The sequence below is a fragment of the Erithacus rubecula genome, assembly GCF_903797595.1.
Source record: "Erithacus rubecula genome assembly, chromosome: Z".
Taxonomy (NCBI): Eukaryota; Metazoa; Chordata; class Aves; order Passeriformes; family Muscicapidae; genus Erithacus; species Erithacus rubecula.
In genome coordinates this window covers 24,080,420-24,102,956 of record NC_136661.1, presented here as the reverse complement: position 1 = coordinate 24,102,956, position 22,537 = coordinate 24,080,420, and the positions used below count along the sequence as shown (strand labels likewise).

General features: G+C 40.7%; 1 protein-coding gene across 4 annotated transcripts in view; it reads left to right on the top strand.

The window, feature by feature from the left end:
* The window catches only part of LOC306814457 (protein unc-13 homolog B-like), a 198,532-nt gene that overhangs the window by 25,729 nt on the left and 150,266 nt on the right, over window positions 1-22,537 (top strand). For 2 of the 4 annotated variants that reach the window (XM_079330522.1, XM_079330521.1), the window contains exons 2-7: window positions 323-352; window positions 2,681-2,780; window positions 6,519-6,636; window positions 7,493-7,616; window positions 15,162-15,232; window positions 18,287-18,344. In XM_079330522.1, the coding sequence (XP_079186648.1) occupies window positions 323-352; window positions 2,681-2,780; window positions 6,519-6,636; window positions 7,493-7,616; window positions 15,162-15,232; window positions 18,287-18,344 (501 nt within the window). Of the gene's footprint in view, window positions 1-322; window positions 353-2,680; window positions 2,781-6,518; window positions 6,637-7,492; window positions 7,617-15,161; window positions 15,233-18,286; window positions 18,345-22,537 lie in introns of those variants that run through there. The other 2 variants (XM_079330523.1, XM_079330524.1) reach the window with 2 other exon arrangements.

Here is a 22,537-nt window from a genome sequence, read left to right as displayed (position 1 = left end):
ATGATATCTTGCATCAGTAACTTCTGGTTGCAAAGGACTGATGTTGAGATTGCTTTGCCTTAGACATATCACTCTGCTTTCCAAACATTAAGCCTGTGATTATTTCTTTAAATGCATCACTTTAGAGAGGTGCCATGGGTACAAAGGAGCTTTTGTCTCCAGATCTGTTTAACTGAATGTGAATTTCCAGCTACCAGGACTGGGCAGAGGATGTTGTCCAGTTAATATGATGGACTATGATGCTTTAACTCAAAGAAAATTGTAGCAGGATGAAATCACTGACAGTCTCTTACTTTGTTCTTTTTCTTTTTTCTCTTTACAGTAAAAAAAGCTAAACTCCATGGACCACCAGGTAAGTCATGCTCTACTGCTTGTTTGCAGCAGTGGGGACCCCTGCTCTCTCACTGTTGTTCATACTGCTCCCTCCAGTTTTCTTCCACTTCATCTCAGCTCCTTTATGTTCTCCTTAGGAGTAACCTAATTTACCTTGAGAATACAGGCAGTTTGAGTTACTAGAAAACTTGAGGCTGTGACCTGGTGTCACAGTGGTAAAAAACCTCTATCTGCTCAACCTGACCTGAGCAGGTGATGAACAAGGAAATGTGCTCTTTTACTGTTGCCCTTTCCCACCCACTTGGCCCTTTCATTTCATCCTGCCTCTGCCTCTGTCCGTGTTCAAAACGGGGTCTGAAAATGTCCACTAAGCAAAACTCGTGTGTGAGTCTGGTTTTAGTGCCTTCTCAATCTTGATTGGGATTACTGGATGGAACTGCAGAAGTGAATCATTCTCTTATATAGCAGTCCATAATGGCTGTACTTGGAATTAAATTCCCATCCTCTAGGTCTTGTGTCTGCATAATAAAATAAAAGCAAACAGATGGTGACACCCAGAATTTACAGTCTGGGCAACTTCTTTTCACTGTGGTTCAGAAACTAGCAAGGAATCCCTTAGCAAGCAAATAGATTCATCAGTTGAAATTTGATGTACAGTTTACAAAAGAATAAGCACTTATATAAAATGCTTATAAATAAAAACTTATGGAATAACACCTACTGAGATGTTTAGATCTGAAACAGTTGCACAGCTGTATTCATAACTTATTCAGGTTTATTTTTTGGATGTAGCCTTCTTCAGGTTATGGCAGGAAAATATTTTTTAGAGTTTGGAAGGGATTTAAAGAATTATTTAGTTTCATGCTATGGGTAGGGACACCTTCCACTAGACTAGGTTGCCCAGTGCCTTATGCAACCTGGCCTCAAACACTACCAGGATTGGGCATCTACAGCTTTCTTGGGCAACCTGTGCCTGTGTCTCAACATCTTCACAATAAAGAATTTCTTCCTAAAATCTAACTAAAGCTCACACTGCTGGCTTATATTGACTTCATCAACCAACTTCATGAGGTTTGCACAGTCCCACTTCTCCAGCCTGTCCAGATCCCTCTGGATGGTGTCCCTTCCCTCCAGAGCCAGACTGCACCACACAGCTAGGTGTCATCAGTGAATTTCCTGAGGGTGCCTTCAATCCCACTGCCCTTGTCACTGACAAAGGTAATGAACAGTATCAGCCCCAGTTCTGATCCCTGAGGGACACCAGGTGGACAATGAATCACTGACCACAAGTCTTAGGCTGTGGCCAACCAGCCAGTTCTTTATCCACAAAGTGCTCCATCCATCCAGTCCATGGCTCTGTGATTTAAAGACAAGGATGTTGCACAGGACAGTGTCAAATGCTTTGCATAAGTTGTTTTCCATACGAAATTTTTACAATATTAAAATTGGCTTGATTGAGATTGAACACTGGGAATAGATGCAGCAGACACATCAAAATATTAAAATATGTACACTGATTTCTGAGTACTTAGCATGTCTTGTTCCAGGCTGTTTGAAACTGATAGGCTGAGGTGATAACTCCCCTTAAAAGGAAGTTTGTTCATTCTTGGATGCTGGTATTCAAACTTTGAATGAATCTGTGCTTTGCTACTTCTGGTTTTATTAGCAAAGAGATAGCAGGAACTAGCAACTTTTTTCCAGGATTTTTCTTCAGATTTTAAATAAAAAGTGAGAGAGTCTGTCTTGTCTAGATGTGAGTGTGTTGTGGTTTTCCTAGGTCAGGTCAGTTTCAGCACACTTATTAATAAATCTGTATTTTTCTTCTGCCCCTGACTGGCCTGTAAAGTTCTTTGTGGACTCATGGGTGGAAAACTGAGTTGGGAGTAGGAGAGCAGTTGGATCAGAAGGGAAGAGATGGTATGATCAACCTAACCTCTTGCTTGTATGTTTTGCAAGTTCGTTTTTCACACTGCTTGGTTTTTATAATGGGTCCTATTCCTTCAGACAGTCTCTTCTTCTCTTGTCTGCATTTCAGGAGCAGTATTGTGCTAAGTGTCTGTGTTCTGTAGGGTTTTACATTCTTTGTCCCTGTCTTACTGCAAGTGAATAGTAGTGTGTTTTTGTTCATTTGTGCTTGGATTTCTAAAAAAGCTGTGATTGAAAATTTGACACAGGTGGAAAACAGCTTGAACATTTGGCTACTTACACCCAGTGATATCTTCCCATGGGGGCTTTTCATCTGAGGTCTCTCTGGGTGCACTGTATGATCTGAAAACACTGCAGTGTTGCAGGTCATGTGATGAAAGGGTATGATGATGGAGATAACATTTTGTGTCTCATTCCCCAGATAAATTCAATACGTACGTGACGCTGAAAGTGCAAAATGTGAAGAGCACGACGGTGGCCGTGCGAGGTGACCAGCCCTGCTGGGAACAGGATTTTATGTTGTAAGTATGGGTGATGGGGTGCTCGTGGTTGAGTCCTTCCACAGCCCTGTATTCATTCAAAGCTGCTAGTATATGTAAGAATCAGAATGTTTGGATAGGTAAAATGCACAAGCCTGGTGACAGCCTGAAGTTTCTACCCTGTTGTACTCATTGGCCTGTGGTGGAGGAGGTGTGTTGGGAGATTGTCTGCTGGTGCCATGGCCTGGCAATTGCCAGTCAGGTCTGTAGTGAGAGGCCAGGTGTGAGATTGAGCTGTGGAGTTACCGTGTGGGTTTTGTCTGGGATTGATGTTGTCCTTGGCCAGCATGTGCACAGCTGTGCCTGTAAGCTTGAGGCACACACAAGAACTAAAGGCCCATAGCTGAGCTTAAATGGAGCTCCTGGGCATGGGAAGAGGGTAGGGGTGTCTGTGGCTGGAGATGCTGGTCAGAGCAATTAAGAGGTGGTATTAGGGCACTCAGAGTCTCTGCAAGGTGATTCTGGTTACCTCAACTGGGAGCTGCTCCACAAACAGCAGAACCAGTTAATTCCAGCTTTTCCAGGGCTTCTGGTGCAGTTGGCACTTCTGATTTGGTTTGATTCTCATAGATGTGACATGTAGCCAAAGATTTCCCAGTATCTTTTAGAATGGTGGGTTTTTTTTTCTGGCAGATGATTGATTTATTGATTATACTGCATCTGCTTCTGTTTCTATGGCTTTGTAAGGCAAATGAAACGAAATTTCTCAATGGGGGGAATGATACTGTATTCATTTTGTAGTGTCAAAGCTAGTGCTGCAGTTTCTAAGTGGGTTTGAGGTGCTTACATAGTATCTGTAGTAAGAGACCCCCATGGAATTTTGTGAATATTTTTCCTAATCCAGCAGCAGTCTGTTCCTTCTCCACTGAAAGTGGGAGGTTGTTGCCTCAGGTTAAGGAGATCACCTGGGTCATTACAGAATTTTCATCATAGCTGTTCTCCCACCTCCCTTGTTTGCTGGTGCTCTGGTTTTGGAACAGAGCAAGAGGTGTGTGCTGCTGCAGAGAGAGTTTGGAGCCTGTCCTTTAGCATCTGGTGAAACACACACACTCCTGAACACCAGCATCTGCTCAGCTCTGCAGCTGCTGGTCAGACAGAGGCCATGGCTGTCACTGATGTCAGGCGTTCAGAACTGGGTAAGACTGGGACAAGGAATTGAACCTGTCCTCCAAGTCATGTGTCCATACTCAAACTAGTAACTCTTTCTGCCTGTAATTTGTGCTCATCCTGTGGGCAGGAGCTGGATTTAGACATGGTCAGCTACAGAGGAGGCTTCTCAGCTGTGATTTAAGAATGCACTTGAATGTGTTGGATGAAGGCTCTCGTGGTTGCTCCTCCTCCCTTCCCCTCAAGAGCTCCTGGAGCTGCACTCTGGTATCAGCTGGGAGCTTAGCTAGCATGCTGTAAGGTCACTGAGACGCTCCATAATTAGTTGCTAGGGAATATGGAAGCAGAATATTAGCTGAACTACCTCGCCATTATTGTCCCTGCTTTAGCCAAGCAACTCTACAGTAGTCCTGGTGTCTCCTCATAACAGAAATATTAAATGTGGGAATGAATGTGTTTTGCATGATCCTGTGTACATTAAGTTGTCCTAGAGGAAATAGTACTGGTATTCCAATACTGCTGTTCTCTAGTTTGCTCATCCTCTTTCTGAAGTTGGAAAAGGATTTTGAGCACAGCACTTTTTCCTCAAGGGAAGGCTGCTGTTACTGTCTGTGCTGTGTTTACCTTTTTCATGAGGCATAGTAGAAGAACAGACCACAAAAAAAAAATGCTTCCTGTCTGTGTTTGTTGGTTTTGCTGCCAAACTCCTTGTGAGACAAAGCACTGCAGAATTCGGGGCTCTGGGGTTGTTTGAGATTTGGCTATTTACCAGACCAGTGAAGCACTTCAATGTATTCCTTGGGGGCATCTTCAAATTTTGAAGGAGCTTTGAAAGAACTGCGTATTTACTGCATATTTGCAGGAAACACCTTGAGTGAGAGTGCCCACTGATTAAATTGGTGTTGAAATTGTGAGAAATGCCTTTATTTAAATCCTGTCTGTGTGTTGAAAGGGAGTGACACAAAATCTCAGCTCTTTTGTTCTTAGAAGCTGTTCTGCATCTAACCAGAAGGTGGAGAAAGGGAGACACAAAGGCAATCAAAACCACTGTGCAGAAATATTTTTTATTTATTATTCTTACCTGGTGATCTGTCCTTTGCAGATCTATATAGGAGCCCGTTGGGTGTATCATGGCCAGTGTCCCTTTAACTGAAAGTAGAGCATATCTTTCTTCCCTTCCCTTTGCTTTCTAGCATCACACTGTTCCAGCCAGCAGTCAGTCAGTCATCATCAGCCTGCAGTCAGATGAATATCAAGCAGTGTGAGAGCAGAGCAGTGCTGGTGCAGCTGTTGGCCATACTGGGTAACCCTGTCAGAACAGAGGATGCTGTAGACTCGATTATGAGATGCTAGCAATAAATTAATGAAAGGCTGTGTAACAGCCTGATTTTGAACTATTCCAGACTAAACCACTCAAATCTGGATGCTCCTAACCTCAATTCCTGTGTCACAAACAATAACAGAAGCACTTGGATTTAAAATACACATTTATATGCTTTATGGTAACTGTAGGGTTTGACTTGAACCTTGTAGATTTGATGTTCTCTTTTAGTTGCAAGAAGGAGGCAAAATTCAAGTGGATGCTTGGATTTGCAGTAATTCTTTCTTATTTTGCCCATGAATGCAGTCTGTAGAAATGAGACAGTAACACAGTTTTAAATTTCCTTGATAGCTGTAACATTGATGTGTTTGAGCAGAGGGCAGCAGCACTGACAGTCCAAGATGCCTACTTTTGGGGAATAACAGCTGCGATAAAGGGAAGCCCTGAACTTGAAAAATTATGAGTTATAGCCTTTCTTCATGATAAGTGTGAGACAGCTATGTTATCAACAGACAGCTCAGGATTCTTCTCTATTTTATTGTTTTTACCAGTGTATGCTTCTGTGTATGTGTCAGGCTGTTCTGAAGTAGGCATCTTATAAACCAGCATGCAGAAGTCAGGCATAAGTGCTGTAAAATATTGAGAAGAAGCTATTTTGAGATGCCTTCTTTTGTTAGCGAGGGGAAAGATATTTGTGAAAACCTTCAAATCAGTGTTTCTAAGAACCTGTCACTCAGTGGTCATGTGGAAGTAGCTGGTACTAGAGTAGAACTGGTGCCACACAGTCCTGAGCAATAAGTAGTGCTGCTGATGCAGCTGTGCTGAATGTGGGACTGTTACTTTTGGCTAGGATGACCTCCACTCACAGGTAAGCATTGGCATGTTTGCACCTGCCAGAGTACACTTGTGTTGCCAAGGGAGATGCTCACTTTGTTAGAAATGGGGTGCCTGATGATAAAGAACAGTTCACCTCTAGGTTTTGGTCCAAGGTACACTTCCTCCTCCTGTGTAAATAGCTGCAGAGATGAGTTCCCTACTGGCAAGTGATGCATGACATAGTTCAGAGTTTTAATTTGCACTATTTGTGTAATTAGTATTAAATTGTGAGTTACTAGAAACTGGTGTTCCCTGTGAGTATGAGCTGCCTCAGTCACACACGTCCAGGAGCTCTGTAACTTGACTCAGCTCTGTGGAAAGGAGTCACTAGTATAATTATGGTGGAAATGCAGAATATGAAATAGATTGCATTCTGCTTTTTTTTCTCATTTGTGCTGCCTTTACTTTTCTTCCAGTGAGATCAGTCGGCTGGACCTGGGCCTGATTGTGGAAGTATGGAACAAAGGACTGATATGGGACACCCTGGTTGGGACTGTGTGGATTGCTCTGAAGGCCATTCACCAATCTGATGAGGTTAAGCTGACAGAGAACCTTCATTTGCTCCAGTGTTGATAATTAATGCATTACTGATCTGGCCTGGTGCAGCCCAGATTGAGCTCCTCAGCAAAACTTGCCCTTGCAAAGTCAGGAAGGCTGAGTGAGCAGAGAGGGCTGTCTCATCACATTGATTTTGATTTTGTAGTGAGATCACAACTGAGCTTACATAGGGCTCTTTGGTGTCATTTCACTTGTATGGACTCAAGAACTAGGGCCCAATCTGTTAAGGAACACAAGTGTGTGAAGTCTTAAGGACAGGGTGCTTAGAGCACATCTGCTATGTTTTCGGGGTTGTGGTGTTGGGTGTACTTTGTGCTAATTTATATGAACAAAAGTAGGAAGTGGGATTGCCAGTATCTGTAACTGCCCTAACTACTGAGTTTGGCAGTTGCAGTGAAGCATTTTAAACTCAAATTTTAGGATATTTACTTAGAAGATTGTTGGATTTGAGCAGGGAGAGATAGATTATATTTTCCATAAAAGGAAAAGAGTGGGCATGCCCTGCAGTGTGGCTGTGAGGTCTGGCTGGTGCTCAATTCCTCTTGTTGTCCAGACACTCCTCAGTCCTGCCTTTGAGGGTCTACCTTTGCAGTTTTCCACTGAGAGGGCAGTGCTTTTTTTACCTTCTTGCTCTGGTAGATGCCTCTGAGATTTCGAGAAATCCAGTTTAGAAGAAAAAAAGAGTGCATGCTGAATGGCTGTAATTTGATGTTAAAGTGGGATTGATAATGTCATAGACCTGTTTTTGGACTGTTTTAGCAAAAGTGTGAGAATTGGTGCATAAATTTCTTCAGACTTGAATGTTTGTTCACCTATGGCCTTTGATTTACAGGAAGGTCCTGGGGAGTGGTCTACACTGGAGGCAGAAGTTGTAATGAAACATGATGAAATCTGTGGAACCAAAAACCCAACTCCTCATAAAATTTTGCTGGACACAAGATTTGAATTACCTTTTGGTGAGTGCATTTCCATAACTTACCCCAGATGCTGACAGTGCAAAGAAAATGGGAACAACTTAAGTTTTATAATCAAATTGTGTTCATTCTCAGTTCAGTCAGTGTAGTTCAGTGGAGGTTATGTGGCTGATATTAATTTTTTGTTTGACTTCTTTTTAAGAAGATCTGAATAATTGTGAAATATTTGAAAGTCTCTGGGTGCTGGAATATTTAGACTAGCAGCAGTTTTTTTCTTCTAATAGTATTTTAGTATTGTGTAGTCACACATTTTCTTCCTAAACAGGGAGCATTTGCTTCTTTGAATCTAGAAAAATTTGTCTCTAGAAGAGGTCAAGTGTGTTGTTAGAGCAGTTCTGTGGTGAATGCATGTAGCCGTCTTAGACCTGTGCAGTTCAGTTAGTGAAACTTTAATGCTTAGTGCTCCTAACATTATCATTAGGGGAGTATATAAATAACTTAATGTTGTAAGAACTGCCTTTCTGGCAATTACTTATGGCTGAAAAGTGATCTCAAGTAAAGTTGTAGATAATTTTTAAATTTTATTGTACTTAAGCAAACAAAAACAAGCCCCAAAAGTAAGGCCTTAGCCAGAATGCTTCCTAGGCTTACATAACTTCTCTTTCCAGCTCTTAGCTGATGCTTCGGATCAAGAACAGCAATTATGTTTTTGGGGTTTGTGCTGGTTCAGAGCACTGAAGTGTTTCAAAGTGTTCTGTCATCCCACCCCCTCTGCCTGTTGCCTTTTTTGCTTCAAAGCCCTAGTCAGTGTGAGCAGTTTGTATTGTGCTCTAAGCAGGGGCAGAGCATTTGTGTGGGCACTGGCATTTGGTCAGCACTTGTCAGGATTGTCTGTCTGTTGTGGGAAGAAGTTAGGACATCTGTGGGCCTCATACTCTACTTCCTGGTGCAGGGAGGATGCAGACCTTGGCCCTGCAGCTGGACAGTCAATACAAATTGTGTTCTGTGCTGTGAGTGCACTCCTGTGATGAATGCACAGTCCCCTGGATGGTTGTACTCCTGGGAGAGCACAGTGCTCTGTGGATGGCACTGCTCTGTAACTACAGTCCAGTGTGCAAAGGGGAAGAGGCACCTGAGCTGTCCTGACAGCTGTCTGATGTTAGTCAGGAGCCATCCACCTTCCCCATGGAAATATCCTGGTGCTCCCTGGCTGCTGTCCATGGGATGTTTATTGCTGAAGATACTTTTTATGCAAGAGCAGGAACAAGCCTGTTTCACCTCACCAAAAATCTTGGTTCCTTGGTACAAGTGTTGAGGCTTCTGGGAGGGACAGAACAAGAATACAGAGATGAAGGCAAGGCTTGTAGCCACTAACTTCTCATCTGCTTTCATTCTTACACATGTGCTTGTAAACTATCACTGCTTTAAAAGAACATGAAGTTCTGGTGTCTCCCTTTGAATTGAGAGCGTCCAAAAGAGAATTTGCTTTCTTCTGCCATTTGTGTTATAGACTGTACAGTGTTTTGAGCTATTTTTTTCAAGTATAAGAAAACAGGTAGATGTGTTTGAATATTTGAATTTTAGAAATCAAAGTATTTCAGGTAATAATGTATTTTTTTCCTAGTACTATAGTCAGAGAAGTTTTTTCTTTGTTTCTTTTGGGGTCATTTATTTTAAATTTTCACATTTGGAGAAGTAGAATTTCATGCAGACCAGTAAGTTAAAAGATTTTTGTGATTCTGTTTTTGACACAATTGATTATTTAAAGCACACCTATTACTTATTTCTTTGCTTACCATGCCAAATACTGAAATAACAGTGGTTCCACATGTTGTGTTGAACGGTTTTTGTTCTAGGGTGTGAAAAGTTGGTTGTCTGTCCAGGTTTTCATAATGTCCGGGAAAAAATGGGTGCATGAGTAGCTCTTCAAAGGCTGCTTCTCTGTAGAAGAGTGCTGCAGTTTTTCTTTGTTCTCCATTCAGTCTGGGGTGTCATGGTAAGGTCAGAAGCAGGTTGAAAAGCAGGAGGCACTAAGGGTGTGTCATACTCCTCTGGAAAGTGGCACCTACCCATGTCACCTACTCCAGTGGATTCTTAGTGCCCCACACGTTAAGAATCTTGGTCATATGAGTTGGGAACTGCTGCTTTATCCCTACAAAGGGAAGTAAATGGATCAGTGATGTGCTGTGAAAGTTCTTAAATCAGCAGTTGAGCCATAGAGGCAAGATTTTAATAATAGCAGGTTTGGAAAGACACTTAGGAACATTGTGTGTCGTGTTTTGTTTCCCAGGTGAAGATCTCCTGGCTATTGTAGATGCATGGGAACCAGAGTGATGTGTGGGCTCATGTACAGCTTGTGCTGCTTTTCAGGTTGGGTAAAACACTGCTGCCTGGGATAGCAGCTTTAAAAAAACCTGTGTGTTCTCCTGTTTGGCTGTGTATCTGTGCTTTTTCTATCATTTCTGACTGCTGTCTCATTTAGATGAACACACAGCACAGTACCCCAGGTTATTGGACATATTTTAAATATTTCATTGTATTTAGGTGAGGCTTGAGATGTTTTTAGGGATTTGTAAAAGAGAATAAATGTATTTGAAAACCAGAAAAGCTGAAGTCCTTGATGTAAAACTTGATTGTATATGCAAAGAGGTTTAGAAACCAGTTTGTTGTTTGAGCTATATTTATCCCGGATTCATTTGCTGTTTCTGCTTCCACCTGATACATTCAAGATTCTTCCTTCCTGGTATCTCTTCTGCTGGTACTCTGGAGACTGGAAGCTGCTAAAGCTGAAAAAAGTGCAAAATGTGCTGATGCTGATAGTGGTAGTATGTGATGAAGGCAGCTTAGAGAATTAAATTTTTTTTTTAATATAAATGTTTTCAAGCATTTACCAGGCTTGGAGTTGGGAAGCAGTCATCTCCTAACAAAGGCTGGTAGGGCTTTAGTCTTTGCTTCTGGTGATAAAAGATAAGCTTTTGTGAGGTCATGCAGGAGTTAAACTTTGTCAATGGCCGAATTTGTAATGGGACAAAGAACACTGATAGTGGCCTGTGTATGTCCCCTGCATGTCCCATTGCATGCTCCAGACACAGCTATTGCCTTGTAGCCAGTTAGTGTGACATCAGCACATGCTGTACAGGGGAGGGCAGCTCTGTGGGCCCCTCTGTGTTGAGTATCTCTGCATGATGCACTGCAGTGCTGGGGACCAGGCTGCCATATGATGCTCTCTGACAGACCCATGTTCTTGAATGTTTGGTCTCACAGATTCAGAACAACTGCAAATCCTCTGCTATGGAAACGTAACAAAGAGTGGGGATGGGAAATGTGAGGCATTATATTAGCCTGTAGGGTGAGAAGTGTTTTTGTGCTTGGTAGCCTGTTAAAAATGGCAGTAAACTGCCTTCTTCACGGCACAAAGAGGTTGCTAGCTGAGACAGGCTGGAGCCACTTTCTCCTCTGATCATATCTGTTTCCTCTTTGGAACAAGACAGGGGAGGGATACAGTTTTTCTTTGGTTGGTTTAGAAAATTTTCTGGTAGGGAGAAGACAATCTTGCTATTATTGTTTTGATGCAGTGAGTGTGTGTTGGAATAAACTTTTCAGGATGCTGCTTTTCAAGTATAAAATTGTTCTGCCTGATAGCAATTTTACTCTGGCCCCCTTATTTAAAAGTGCAGTGACTGTGCAAATCCCTCACAGGATGCAGTACTCAAAAATGCTTTTGGCTCCCAAACTGTAGCAGTTTGGTTCTGTGCCAAGCATTTTCTAGTTCATAATTGGAATGAAGATGCATTTAGTGTTCTCAGCACTCCCAGGGTGGAAGCATGCTGATCTGCATCTAACCATGTGATAGGGTAAATGTGCTTTGTTATTTTAGTGTCTTGGGAACGGAACAGAAAGAAAAACTCAGCTTAGCAAAGTCATTTCAGTGAGAACTTATGAAGATTCCCATACATTGGAAAAGGAATGAAATTTGGGCTGAGAAGACGGAAAGCCAGTGAACACTTGTAGGAAAGTGGGGGGAGAGGGGGTATCACTTTTGCTTTCAGTACTTGTTCTCACTCTTGCTAAGATGAGTTTTGCCCCAGCCCAGGACTTGATACCATGGGAAGGAACAAGGTGATATGCAAGGTTCAGAGTAAGGGCCAACAAACATGAGAGGAAAAGCTTTAGGGCTGAAGTGCCTGGTCATTGCCAAGAGAGAGATCTCTTGATCTTAAGATCAAGATCTCTTAGAGATCTCTACGTCTCTAAGAAGGAATGCTGTCATATTTAACTTCCTGAGAGGTTTAACTGAGTGAAGTAGTCTGTATGGATGCACCAAATTCTCCTCTTATTTCCTTCCTCACTCTGACAAGTCACTGTACTGCTGTGTACTCTTAAGTTAGGGCACTTACTTGCTCTGAGCAGCCTCACCTGGGACCTCCACTCACAGCCCTGCTCATGTGTCCAGGAATCCCACATCAGCTCAACTTGGAGCCTTCAATCCTAAGTGATGCTGTGAGAGTTGCTCATTTCCCAGCCATTGGCATGCCTGTGCCTGATTATGGACCCTGCCCATTCAAGCCCAGAAAATCAGGATCTCGGAGAACATGGGGTGTGGCTTCCAGGATGGCAGTAAGACCAAGGACATTAAAGCTTGCAGAATTTCTGTGTTGGTTTCAAATTAATAAATTATTGAATCTACCTGCCAGCCTCCTCTCCGTTGCTTTTCAGCAATTTTGTTTCACTGACATATGGCCTTGCTCCTTGTGTTCACCAAGCATGATGTCAGTGGAGTCCTGAGATGGCATCAGGTGGAGTTCTCTCTGGACTAGTTAATATTTTTATTTTTCAAGCAGAAGTTAATGTAGTGGAGTAATTTCCACTGTAGTCAAAAGCTGAGCAGTGATGCAGGAGAGCTGGCCAGTGGATATGGCTGCAAGCAGTCTGTGATCTCTGCTAGGAATTTCCACTCTCTGCATTCCAGAGAAGCAGCTTCAACAAAACAGCTGACTGAGGCAAAACACAACAGAAGCTTCCTCAAAAAATCAAAAATTCTATCTCATGGGGATTTCTTTTGATCAGGCAACTTGACTCAAGATCACAGACCAGTTGCTTCATGTTTAAAGTTTGCTGTACAGTAATTTTACTGATACTAGTATTGATGACAAGAGTTTCTCTGAGGTCAGGAACATGTCATTACAGCAGCTGTTATCTGGAAGTGACTGATTTTTATCTCTGATTCGCATAAGAAGCTGTTTCAGTAGAAGCAGCAATCCTGCAGTAAAAATCTGACAGCTCTGTTTATGAAATTGGCTTCTGGGCTGTAAGATGGAAACAGTAAATCCAAGAGACAGGTGTTGCTCCTTATGGGAAGCATTGAGGCCTACCCTGAGACATCCTCTATTTCTGCAGTGCTGATGGTAGTCTTTGCTTCACCCTTCCTCAGTCTCTTTAATCTTGATTTCACACTCCAAATTTGAGTTGTTTGGGCTCTGATTTTTAGTCCTCATTTCATGAGTTTTTCTTCATCTCTTAGAGAAGTGATGTCTTTCCAAGACAATTCCATGGGCTTTGCTATACTTTTTGGGTTGTTTCATGCCCACTGTTGGAGTTTGTCCTCCTAAACCTCATCAGGTTGTGTGCTGATAGCCATTCAGTTCACTGATGCCTTCTTTCTAGATCAGTTCTGTCTGGATTTACTTTAAATGCCAGCCCTGATTTGAGCAGAGAGTATCTAATAAATCTGTGCAGCTGTGATCCACAGCCCTGATGATCAAAAACATGTATGTGTTTCTACAGCTCTAGTAATTGTGGAAGAGTCTCTCATGTTTCTCTTGTTTTCTGATAGGTTGTAACAACAAAGTAATGTCCTGTGCATAAGAAGGAGCAGCTGGCTTTGTGTGTTTTGGTTAAAAGAAATCACTCTGGTCTCCCTCAAAGCAAGGAGAAATAGGTTGTCTTTTTTTCTGCTTAGTTCAGTTTTTTTGGGAGTCAGATATTAAAATTCCATTAAACTTTCTCAACTGGGGAGTATTTTTATACCTTGTGTGGGTTAGGCTAGTTGCATAAACATTAAGTGGCTTTTCTGTTACAAAGATGTGGACATGAGTTCATAGTCCAAGGAAATATCTACTGCTGAAACTTGAAATTCCACTAAATCTGGCACGAACCTGTTAACAGGGATTTGTGTTGTGTTATCTGCAGTGTTTTGGGCTTGTTGCCTTTATAAGGTGATTGTTTGCTTGACTGAGAGAGGATGCATGTAGAACAGATACTCTCTCAAGGTACAAGAATGCAGTTCTTGGTCCTTTCTGAAAGCACTGTAGTTCCAATGGAATGCTCACCTGCCAATAAATCTTATTCTTTTTTTCTGTAAGGAGTGAGAGTTGATGTAACTTTGAGAGTCACCTTTTTGTCAGGAGGCCACCCTGTCCTGCTTCTCCCATTCTTGCAAATGCATAACTTAGCATATCATTCTGGTGGTGTACATGGAGTACAGTTCATTGCAGGGAAACAAAATTCTTGGCTCTTTCTGAGGCCACCTGAAAGTGTAAAGAGTTACAGGAGATGGGAAAACCAGCTGTACTGGTATAGCACTGTTTTCCTGTCAGCTTGCAGGGCGGGTGGTGTTAGCTGGAGCACTCCCTCCATTTCCTTCCTCTGTGAGCTTTGAAGTTTCTGCAATTCCAGGTCATAAATAGCCAGATTTCAGAAGTTGCTGCATTTAAGGATGTTGAGTGGCTAGAAAAAAAGCTCAAACAAAACAAATCCAATTTTTTTTTCCCTTTTCAGTGTTTTCACACCACTCCATCCTTAAATAATTTTGTGTTAAGCTTTTCTCAGCAGGTTATCTGCATCTCTGAGCATGTGCTTTGAAAGGTGAAATTTTGAGTGGCAGAAGTCAGTGTTCCATGAGGACACTATATTACTTCAAAGTGTGAAATAGAAAATGGTTACCACAATAAAGGTGATAATGCTTGATATTTGCTGTCAGCTTGGTAACTCTTTTATATGGTAAAAATGTTGTGATTCATTTCACAATGGAGCTGCAGTGGTGTAAAAGTAAGAATGTGCTTTCATGTGTATATGACTGCTCATAACACTGTTTATTCCCTCAAAATATTTGGCTTATTGCTGGCAAAGAAATAAGAGATTTTTTGGTACCTAATTTGTGTTACACCAGGAGGTGTGCTATTGTTGTGCATAAGATGAGCTGTTCAAAGGCAGCCCTTTTTCTGCTGGGGTTATAAAAAGCATCCAGAAGAGGCTCTTATCAAACATAAGCAAGTGTATTAAAATACTGTTGTGAAATGTCTCTCCATCAAACTAATATTTGAATTGAATGTGAACTACTCTGTCTTTCTCTTTCCTACCTTTGTGTAAGTGTGCATTTGGTTATCAGCTTTAAACAAAAAAGCATGGTAAGCCCTTGAACTGTGCTACTATTTACAATGTTCATTTTCCATCTGAGTGCTAACATCAGACAGTCCCATCTCTTCAAAAATTACATGTAGGTTTTTTGTGTGTGATTTTTAATATTAATGGTTATGGATGCAAAGTTGCCTGGTTAATAAGGTGGTGTGACTTACTCTTTTGACATAGATATCCCTGAAGAAGAGGCCAGATACTGGACCAGAAAATTAGAACAAATAAATTCACTGGGAGATGATGAGGTAAATATCTAAATTTAAAGAATAATGTAGCCCTGAATATCATATAACTAGCTTTTATTCTTTTTATTAGATCCCTGTGAATAGGGTAACTACTAAATGTTGATCATTTACAAGTCTTCCATTAACTGCTTACAGAATTCTTTTCTCAAGTGTACTGTTTAGTGTTAAGGAGTGGAATGTTTTTCTGCATGCTGGAAGTGCTTGAATAATGTTTTGTTGGTGTGAATATGTTCAAAGGAAAGGCAACACTGTGCTTTACCTGAGCAGAGAGTGAAACCATTTTTAACAGGCTGTGGTAAGTTCTTTTTGTGAAATTAAGTCAAAAAAGACTTTTTAGTAGTTGACAGTTTCTTTGAAGAAGACAAAGCAAGATACTAAATCTTTATTTGAACTGTGGACTGTTGGCTTTTGTCCTAATGCAGTTGTTAACTGCTCAATTTATATAAATCTTGTATTAGAATATGTGGTAGCTGTGGCTTTGGTTTCCTGGCTCTAGTGTGTACTTGATTAAGCAGCTATAAAATAGAAATTACATTTTTCTTTCTAAGAAAGACTGTTGCATGAATAAAATTTTATTTAGAGTTCATACTGTTTGCATAATAAGATTTAATCTTAATGCCTGTACCAGAAATTAAGTATTTAGAAAACCTGAATACTGGTGTTGATGTGAACATCATTGAATAAGAATATGGTGCTGGTGAAACCTCTTTGACAGGTTTCTTTCCATAGCAAGAGTTTCTATAGCAAGATAACTTGCCAAATACTCTGCCAGTGGAGTGACTTCAGGAGATTTTTGTTCTGGGATCCTTCATCTATTCTGTTCATTATATGAGTGATTTGGTTTACTGTGCAGATGAAGGGAAATGAGGTGGATTTTATTTTTGACTGAGGACAGACCCTATATTCAGGTAGATAAAAAACAAGAATAATTTAGGGCAGTCTCTCCTGCCTTCCTAGAAGTTTGAGAGCCCCTAAGCATCGGTGAAAAGCGCAGTCTGTGAGTTGCTGTGGTGCCTCTGTGCTCCCGTGGGCTGGAGCAGCAGTTCAGGTACTTCAGCGAGGCACAGGTGCCCTCTAGTGCTTCCCTGAGCTGGTACTTGCTGAAAGATATCCTGGGCTTCCTGAGTCTCCCCTTTCCCTGCAGTGCCATGCATCTGTTTGCTAACTGCATGCTCTTACCAAATACCAGTAACAAAGTAATATATCTGTATTTATGGTCTAATGGTCTCAGATTTATTATGGATGTTCCCTGTCATCAAAGAGACAAAAACCTGTGCAGAGCCTGACCTGACCTGGTTCTTCTAAGTTCTTCACATTTGCCAGCTACCCAGAATAGGGATGAGATCTTCCTTACATATTCCCCTAATTGGCAGTGACTTGTAGCTCAGGAACTTCCAGAGCCAGAGGCAGTATCCTTGTGTTGAACAGCACTCAATGGATTTCTCTTTTGTGGATACCAGTTGCCCTTTAAATGCACCCAGGTCAGTTATGTTTTCACAAAGGAATTCAGCACCTTAATTGTGCATTGCCTGAAGAAATGTCTTAATTGCTCTGAGCAAACAAACGCAGTGTTTGAGAAACCAGCTGGAGGTAAGTTTGTTTGGAGAAATTAAATGACTGATCCTCACGCATCCAGTCCCTGCCACTCAGCTTTACAGTCCTCACCTTTTGGGCTACACAGTCCTTGTCTGCCCAGTGTTTTTTAGCACAAGACAACTTTGTGCCTTTGTCTTCTCTAAGTTCAGCTATCTCTGTTTGAGATGATGAATGAACATACTAAAGCTGCACAGGGGTATTGAAGAAGCAGGTTCATTTGGAGTTCATAGAAATGCTTTCCAGCCTCTCTTCCTACAAACACTTAATATTCTGTTTTCATTTTGGGACTCCTGATAGCCGTCGGGCTGATGCCTTAAAAAGAGCAAACTGCTGCCATTCTGGGATCTCTGAGGATAATAATTCAGAACCTACTGCTGTCCTGTGCTACTGAAATTGCTCATCAGCAGACTTCCTTTCACCACTCTGTCAACCAGTCAGTGCTGTGAGATCCGGCAGTTCTTGTTTTCACAGTCCTGATTAACTCAGTGGGTTGGCAGTTTTCTGATGATAAGACTAACCACCTTTCAGGATCCCTTGTGCATTTTAAATAGCACATTTTGGAAGATAAGTATTCAGGTTGTCACCTTCCAAGCACAGAACTGGTCATTAATCCTTACCAAATCCAGGAAGAGGCTGTCTGGTGGCTCTGTTCTGCGCAGGCTGCAGCACCAGCTTGCTAAGTTTACCACTTCCTTTGTTGTCAGATGCTTTTTTCCTTGCAAAGACTGTTCTTATTATTTTGGTCAATTGTCCTAATTTTCTCCTATTTTTATGTAATACAAGATAGAAAAGAATAACAAACTAAAACCACTGGCATTCCCCTAGGGAGCGCTTTGATGCTGTAACAAACAGCTTTGTAAAAAGTCAAAGCTGGCTAATTGAAATACCTCTGTGTTCTCTAATTCAGTATTAAATGAGATGAAAAATTCTTCACTTTGGATGTAAAGTGGATCACAGGAGAGTTTGCAAGCGTTGGCTGGGCAAACATTGTATCCTTGACTTGCCAAGCACATTAATTACCTTATTTTTTTGCCATCTCCTACTCCAGAGTTCTCTGAGCCAGTGTGAGTTTTGAACAGTTGAAGCTGTGCTGGAGTGCCTAAATGTAAGCAGGCTTATTCCCAGTTTGGAGCTCCCTGTCACACTGACATAATGGTGTGGAGAATTGGGTCTTTTCAATGTCTAGTTGGAGGTCTCAGAATTGGTAATAGAGCCTATGCTTGTTCTAAAGCAGACTTCACCTTAAACAGAAGTACTTTGTAACATGATTTTGACATGAAAAAAGAGGACCCTTCTGAGAATGTGTTTAAATACAGATATAATAGAGAACATATAACAGATGTTATGCTTATAGATATTGTACTTTGATTTTGTCTTATGTGTGGCATGCTGCCCTAAAGTTACCATTTGCTTTCTTATCTGTCTGTATTCCTTCCTTTTTTTTTTTCCTCTCTTTAGTATTCCTTTCAGGAGGAAGTCCAGAAGAAACCATTGCCCAGTGCTGCCTCCCAGTGTTGTAAGTTAGAGTATTTCTTCTCAATATTTTTCCTTCTTCCAATGTACTTGATTTCATTTTGTGGTTAGACGTCAAGTGATGGTACATCTGAACAACATTTTCTTATTAGAAGTACTTAAATTTCTGTGCAGTTATGAAAAGCTGTGCTCCTCAGAATATTGCTCTGCAGCTTCTGATGCCAGGAAGTTAAATCAGGCCTTGAGTCTTGCACTTGCTATTGTCCTTGTGTGCAATAGGAACAGAAAATATGGTCACAGTCACTAAGATTGTCAGGCCCTTGTAATATTTATACCATTAAGAAAATGCTTTATTTTTTCATGTGACTCTATTAGGCTATGTTATGCTAAAACTTACTGTGTTAAATATAATTCCTATTCTAAGAGGGAGAAAATAAACTGAGACAAGTACTACTGGTATCCTTTTAAAATGCACCAGAAGTTTGTGTACTTGATGTCTATCTAATTTCTTCAATATTACTTTAATGCTGCGTTGATGGATGGAAAAAATATTTTTACTAATTTCTGCTTATCTTGTCTTGCATTTTTATGCTTCTGAAAACATGGATGAAAAAATAACATAGCACTTACTGTATCTGATGATCTGCAAAATTAGATTTCTGAGACACTGCTTTTAACATACAATAGATGAAAGCTCAGTGAAGTCTCTTGTGAATGTGTTATCTGCTTTTGGCAACAACATTAATAAAATTCAAGTCTCAGAATTTAAACAAATCTTTTATCCTGTACTTCAAATCCTTTAAGATGTGCATATTACACATCGCAGGCTGTTTATCCATTAGGCTGATTATAGAATCTCTGCAAAACTGATAACATTAGGAAATGCTAATTACTGTTTACCTTTTTTCAGTAGAATTAATTTTTCTGTGTAGTATTGTTATGTTATCTTAAAAGTATCTTCAACCGACTCTAGATATTAACCAATTGCCCAGGAAATGTGATTGTGTTGTGTAGCTGGAATATGTACAGCTCTATATCAAAGTATTCCAGTAATACTTTCATTCTAGTTCATTCTAAGCAACACTGAATGTGTCCTCCCATTTTGGAAAGGAAAAAAAAAATGTAAAGAATAAAGCGGGATTTTTTTTTTTTTCTGTTGTTGTTCTGCTGTTGTTCTGTTTTGGGGGGGGGGGGGGGTGTGTTTTTTTGTTTCATATTTTAAATGGTCAGAAGGGTAAGATTGATTTGTTAAGCTTATAAATAAGAAATATTTTTTGAGAAACTAATATTTGATTAAATCATACTAACATAGTATGCAGAACCCGTAATGTCAAAGTCAAAGAAAAACTGTCTGTTGTATGAAGTGTCCAAGAAATGAATGTGTTATTTGCTGAAATTACTTTCCGGGCTCTGTGCCCTGGGCTTTGCTTTTGTTTGAGGGAGGCTGGTTTGATTGAATCTCCTAAGAATTGAGATGTATGGGTAAATTAGAGGGAATGCTTCTCTGTGGGGAAAATAGCTGCACCTGTTCCACAGCAGGGTGCTTTTACACCCCCCTGTAGCTGGTTTCTCCCCTAGAGAACCAACTGGGCTCTTGCAGACAGACACAATGAGAAGCAGCACTGCAGCCACCTTTGTTGTGCTGCCTATTAACAGCCTGCATCTTGTTGGAAAGTGACCTTTGGCAATATTCAGTGGAAGGCCCCGTGGTTTGCACAATTAATGTCACATAAGAATTAATACAATCATTCATGGGATTAAAGCACTCATTAGAATGAATGTTAAACATTTCATAGCAGTCTGTTGTTAATGTATTTAAGAATTTTCAATAAAGCTGATGGCGTTGCATGTACTTTGGCTTGTTTACTGCCTGCAAGTATCTGATGTCTATGAATATCTATTTACATGGAAAAAATACAAAATAGACATTTAATATACAGGTGCTTTTGAAAAATGAACTCTGCCTGCATCAACTTGTGCATTAGAGTTGTCAGCTTGCCTCAGTACAGCACAGTCCTTTAACACAGAGGATGCACAGATTGTATCTCTATTGAAAGCTGACCTGACAGGAGCAGGGTGGGTGTCCTTCACAACACTAAAAGTATTCAGTATGGAATGTTCTTACATTGTGGGTAAGTAATTGACTGATGTATTTTTAGATATAATAAAAACATCCTCAAGAACAGTTTTAAGACTTACCCAATTTTTCATCACATCATTTTTCATTTTCATCATCTAGATGTCCCAGATCAGGAATGGTCACTGTTGGAAACAGGACACAGTTTGCTGGATAGCAGACTAAGTATTTAGAAGAGGAAGAAAACATGCTTGGTGTGGGTGGATTTTACTCCACTGAATGTTTTCCCAGTCCTTCAAAAAATACAAAATTATCTTGAAGCCTGATGCACTATAGAGCAAAAGTTCTGCAAAACATTTCATATAGCTTGCACTTAAAAAATTAATTGTACGTAACTGCACATGCCACTGGTGTCCTCTTAGCCACTCTGGCAGCTCTCAGAAGACCATTTTGACATCCTTGTTCTGGCTAGAGAAAGTCCTACTCCAGCAGGCAGGATCAGGTTCATTAATTAGGAAAATTCATGTCCTTGCATGTTAAAATTAGATAATGCTTCTGCCCTCTTCTGCACCTGTGCTTTCCACACATCTTTTACCTTTTCCAAACCAGTTTTTCTTGGGGTGGTGTCCCACTTCCTGCAGGGATGCAGCTTGTCCTGTTATCTCCCCTGAGTAGAGAAGGGGAGAAGGATGGGGCAAGATGTGAGAGAAGAGAGGGGACCCTTTCTGAAAACCAGCCTCTGATCTGAGGATGGGTTTTTGTTCCTGGGCATGTATGGGCTGCTGCCTTGGCATGGTGCCATGGGAAATCTCAGCCCACACTGGGAGCTTTAATTTTTCCAGAGATTATTGAATTTTCAGTCCCCCATTTCAGAGTCCCAAATGCTGTTTTGTTCTTAGAAGACTCTGACCCATAATTTCTGAAGTAATGTGGGATTTGGGCTCCCTACCTATTCTTGAATGAGGCAGGTGGTTCTGCTGCATATACAGTCTTTTCTAAGCCCTGCTGATTTTGGCACTTCCTGCCTCTTTCCTTCATTATATTTAACCATTTCATTTATAACTCCCAACTGCTGTGCTTCCCTATATGTTCCTCCTGCCCCAGAAAGATCATGTGTTTCCAACTGATATAACTTTCAGTGATCCCAAGCAATAAGCAAAGCACTGTCCATGTATCCAGTTTTGTTTGCTTATTAAATGTAGCCATAATTATTAATGTTTTGATACGTCGTTGTTAGAAAACTGCAGCATCTCCATATTGGCTTCTACCCACAGCCTGAAATTAAATGTAAATTGAAAAGAAAGCAACGTTTTGTTGTCTGGAAATTCACTTTAAATTATGCAGATTGAAAACATATTATTTGATTACTTTGGCATTGAGTCAGTAAGTTCTAAGTTATTTATTGTGAGGAGTTACAGATATGCTTTCCTTGTGTGCTCAAGATAATTTCTGGACGCATAGAAGTCCATTACAATCCACAAGTGAGTCACACTGGGAGTATTTTAAATGCAGCTCCGATTTGGATCAGTTACAGTGGAAACTGGGATGAGAAAGATATTTTGCATCTTTGCAGAATCAATTTGGCAGACTTGGTTAATATCAGCTGCTGTAAATACTGCCCTACACCATTTGTCAGGGAGATTACAAATCTGGAAGAGAGCAGGTTTGTTCAGTGTAATTCAAAGGAAAGATAACCTGAGTGACACTGAATTGACCAGTTATGTCTGTCTTCTTAGCTGTGGCTGATAATCTTTCTGAGAATGCTTTATTCTCCCTTTTCTGCTTGAGTGTTTTTGTTCCATTTCCTTTAGTCCTTTTCTCTCTGAAATCCCTGGTTACCAGGGCTGTGGTGAGTGCTGACATTTTGTTGTGTGGCGTTTTTTGTTGTTGGATTTTTTTTGGTTGGTTGGTTGGTTTGTTGTTTGTTTGTTTTGATTTATTTTGGGGTTTTTTTGGGGGGGCTTTTTGTGTGTGTTCTTTTAGGGTTTTTTTGTTTGTTGATTTTGTTTTGGTGTGTGTGTTTTATTGTAAGTTTTGTAGTGCTTCTTTTTATCAGAAGAAGGTAAATTTTTTGCTTGGCTCTGGATATAGGTTTGTACTGGCAACAAAAGAAGCAATAGCTTCTCACATTCTGCTCTACCACTAAAAAGAACCAAAGC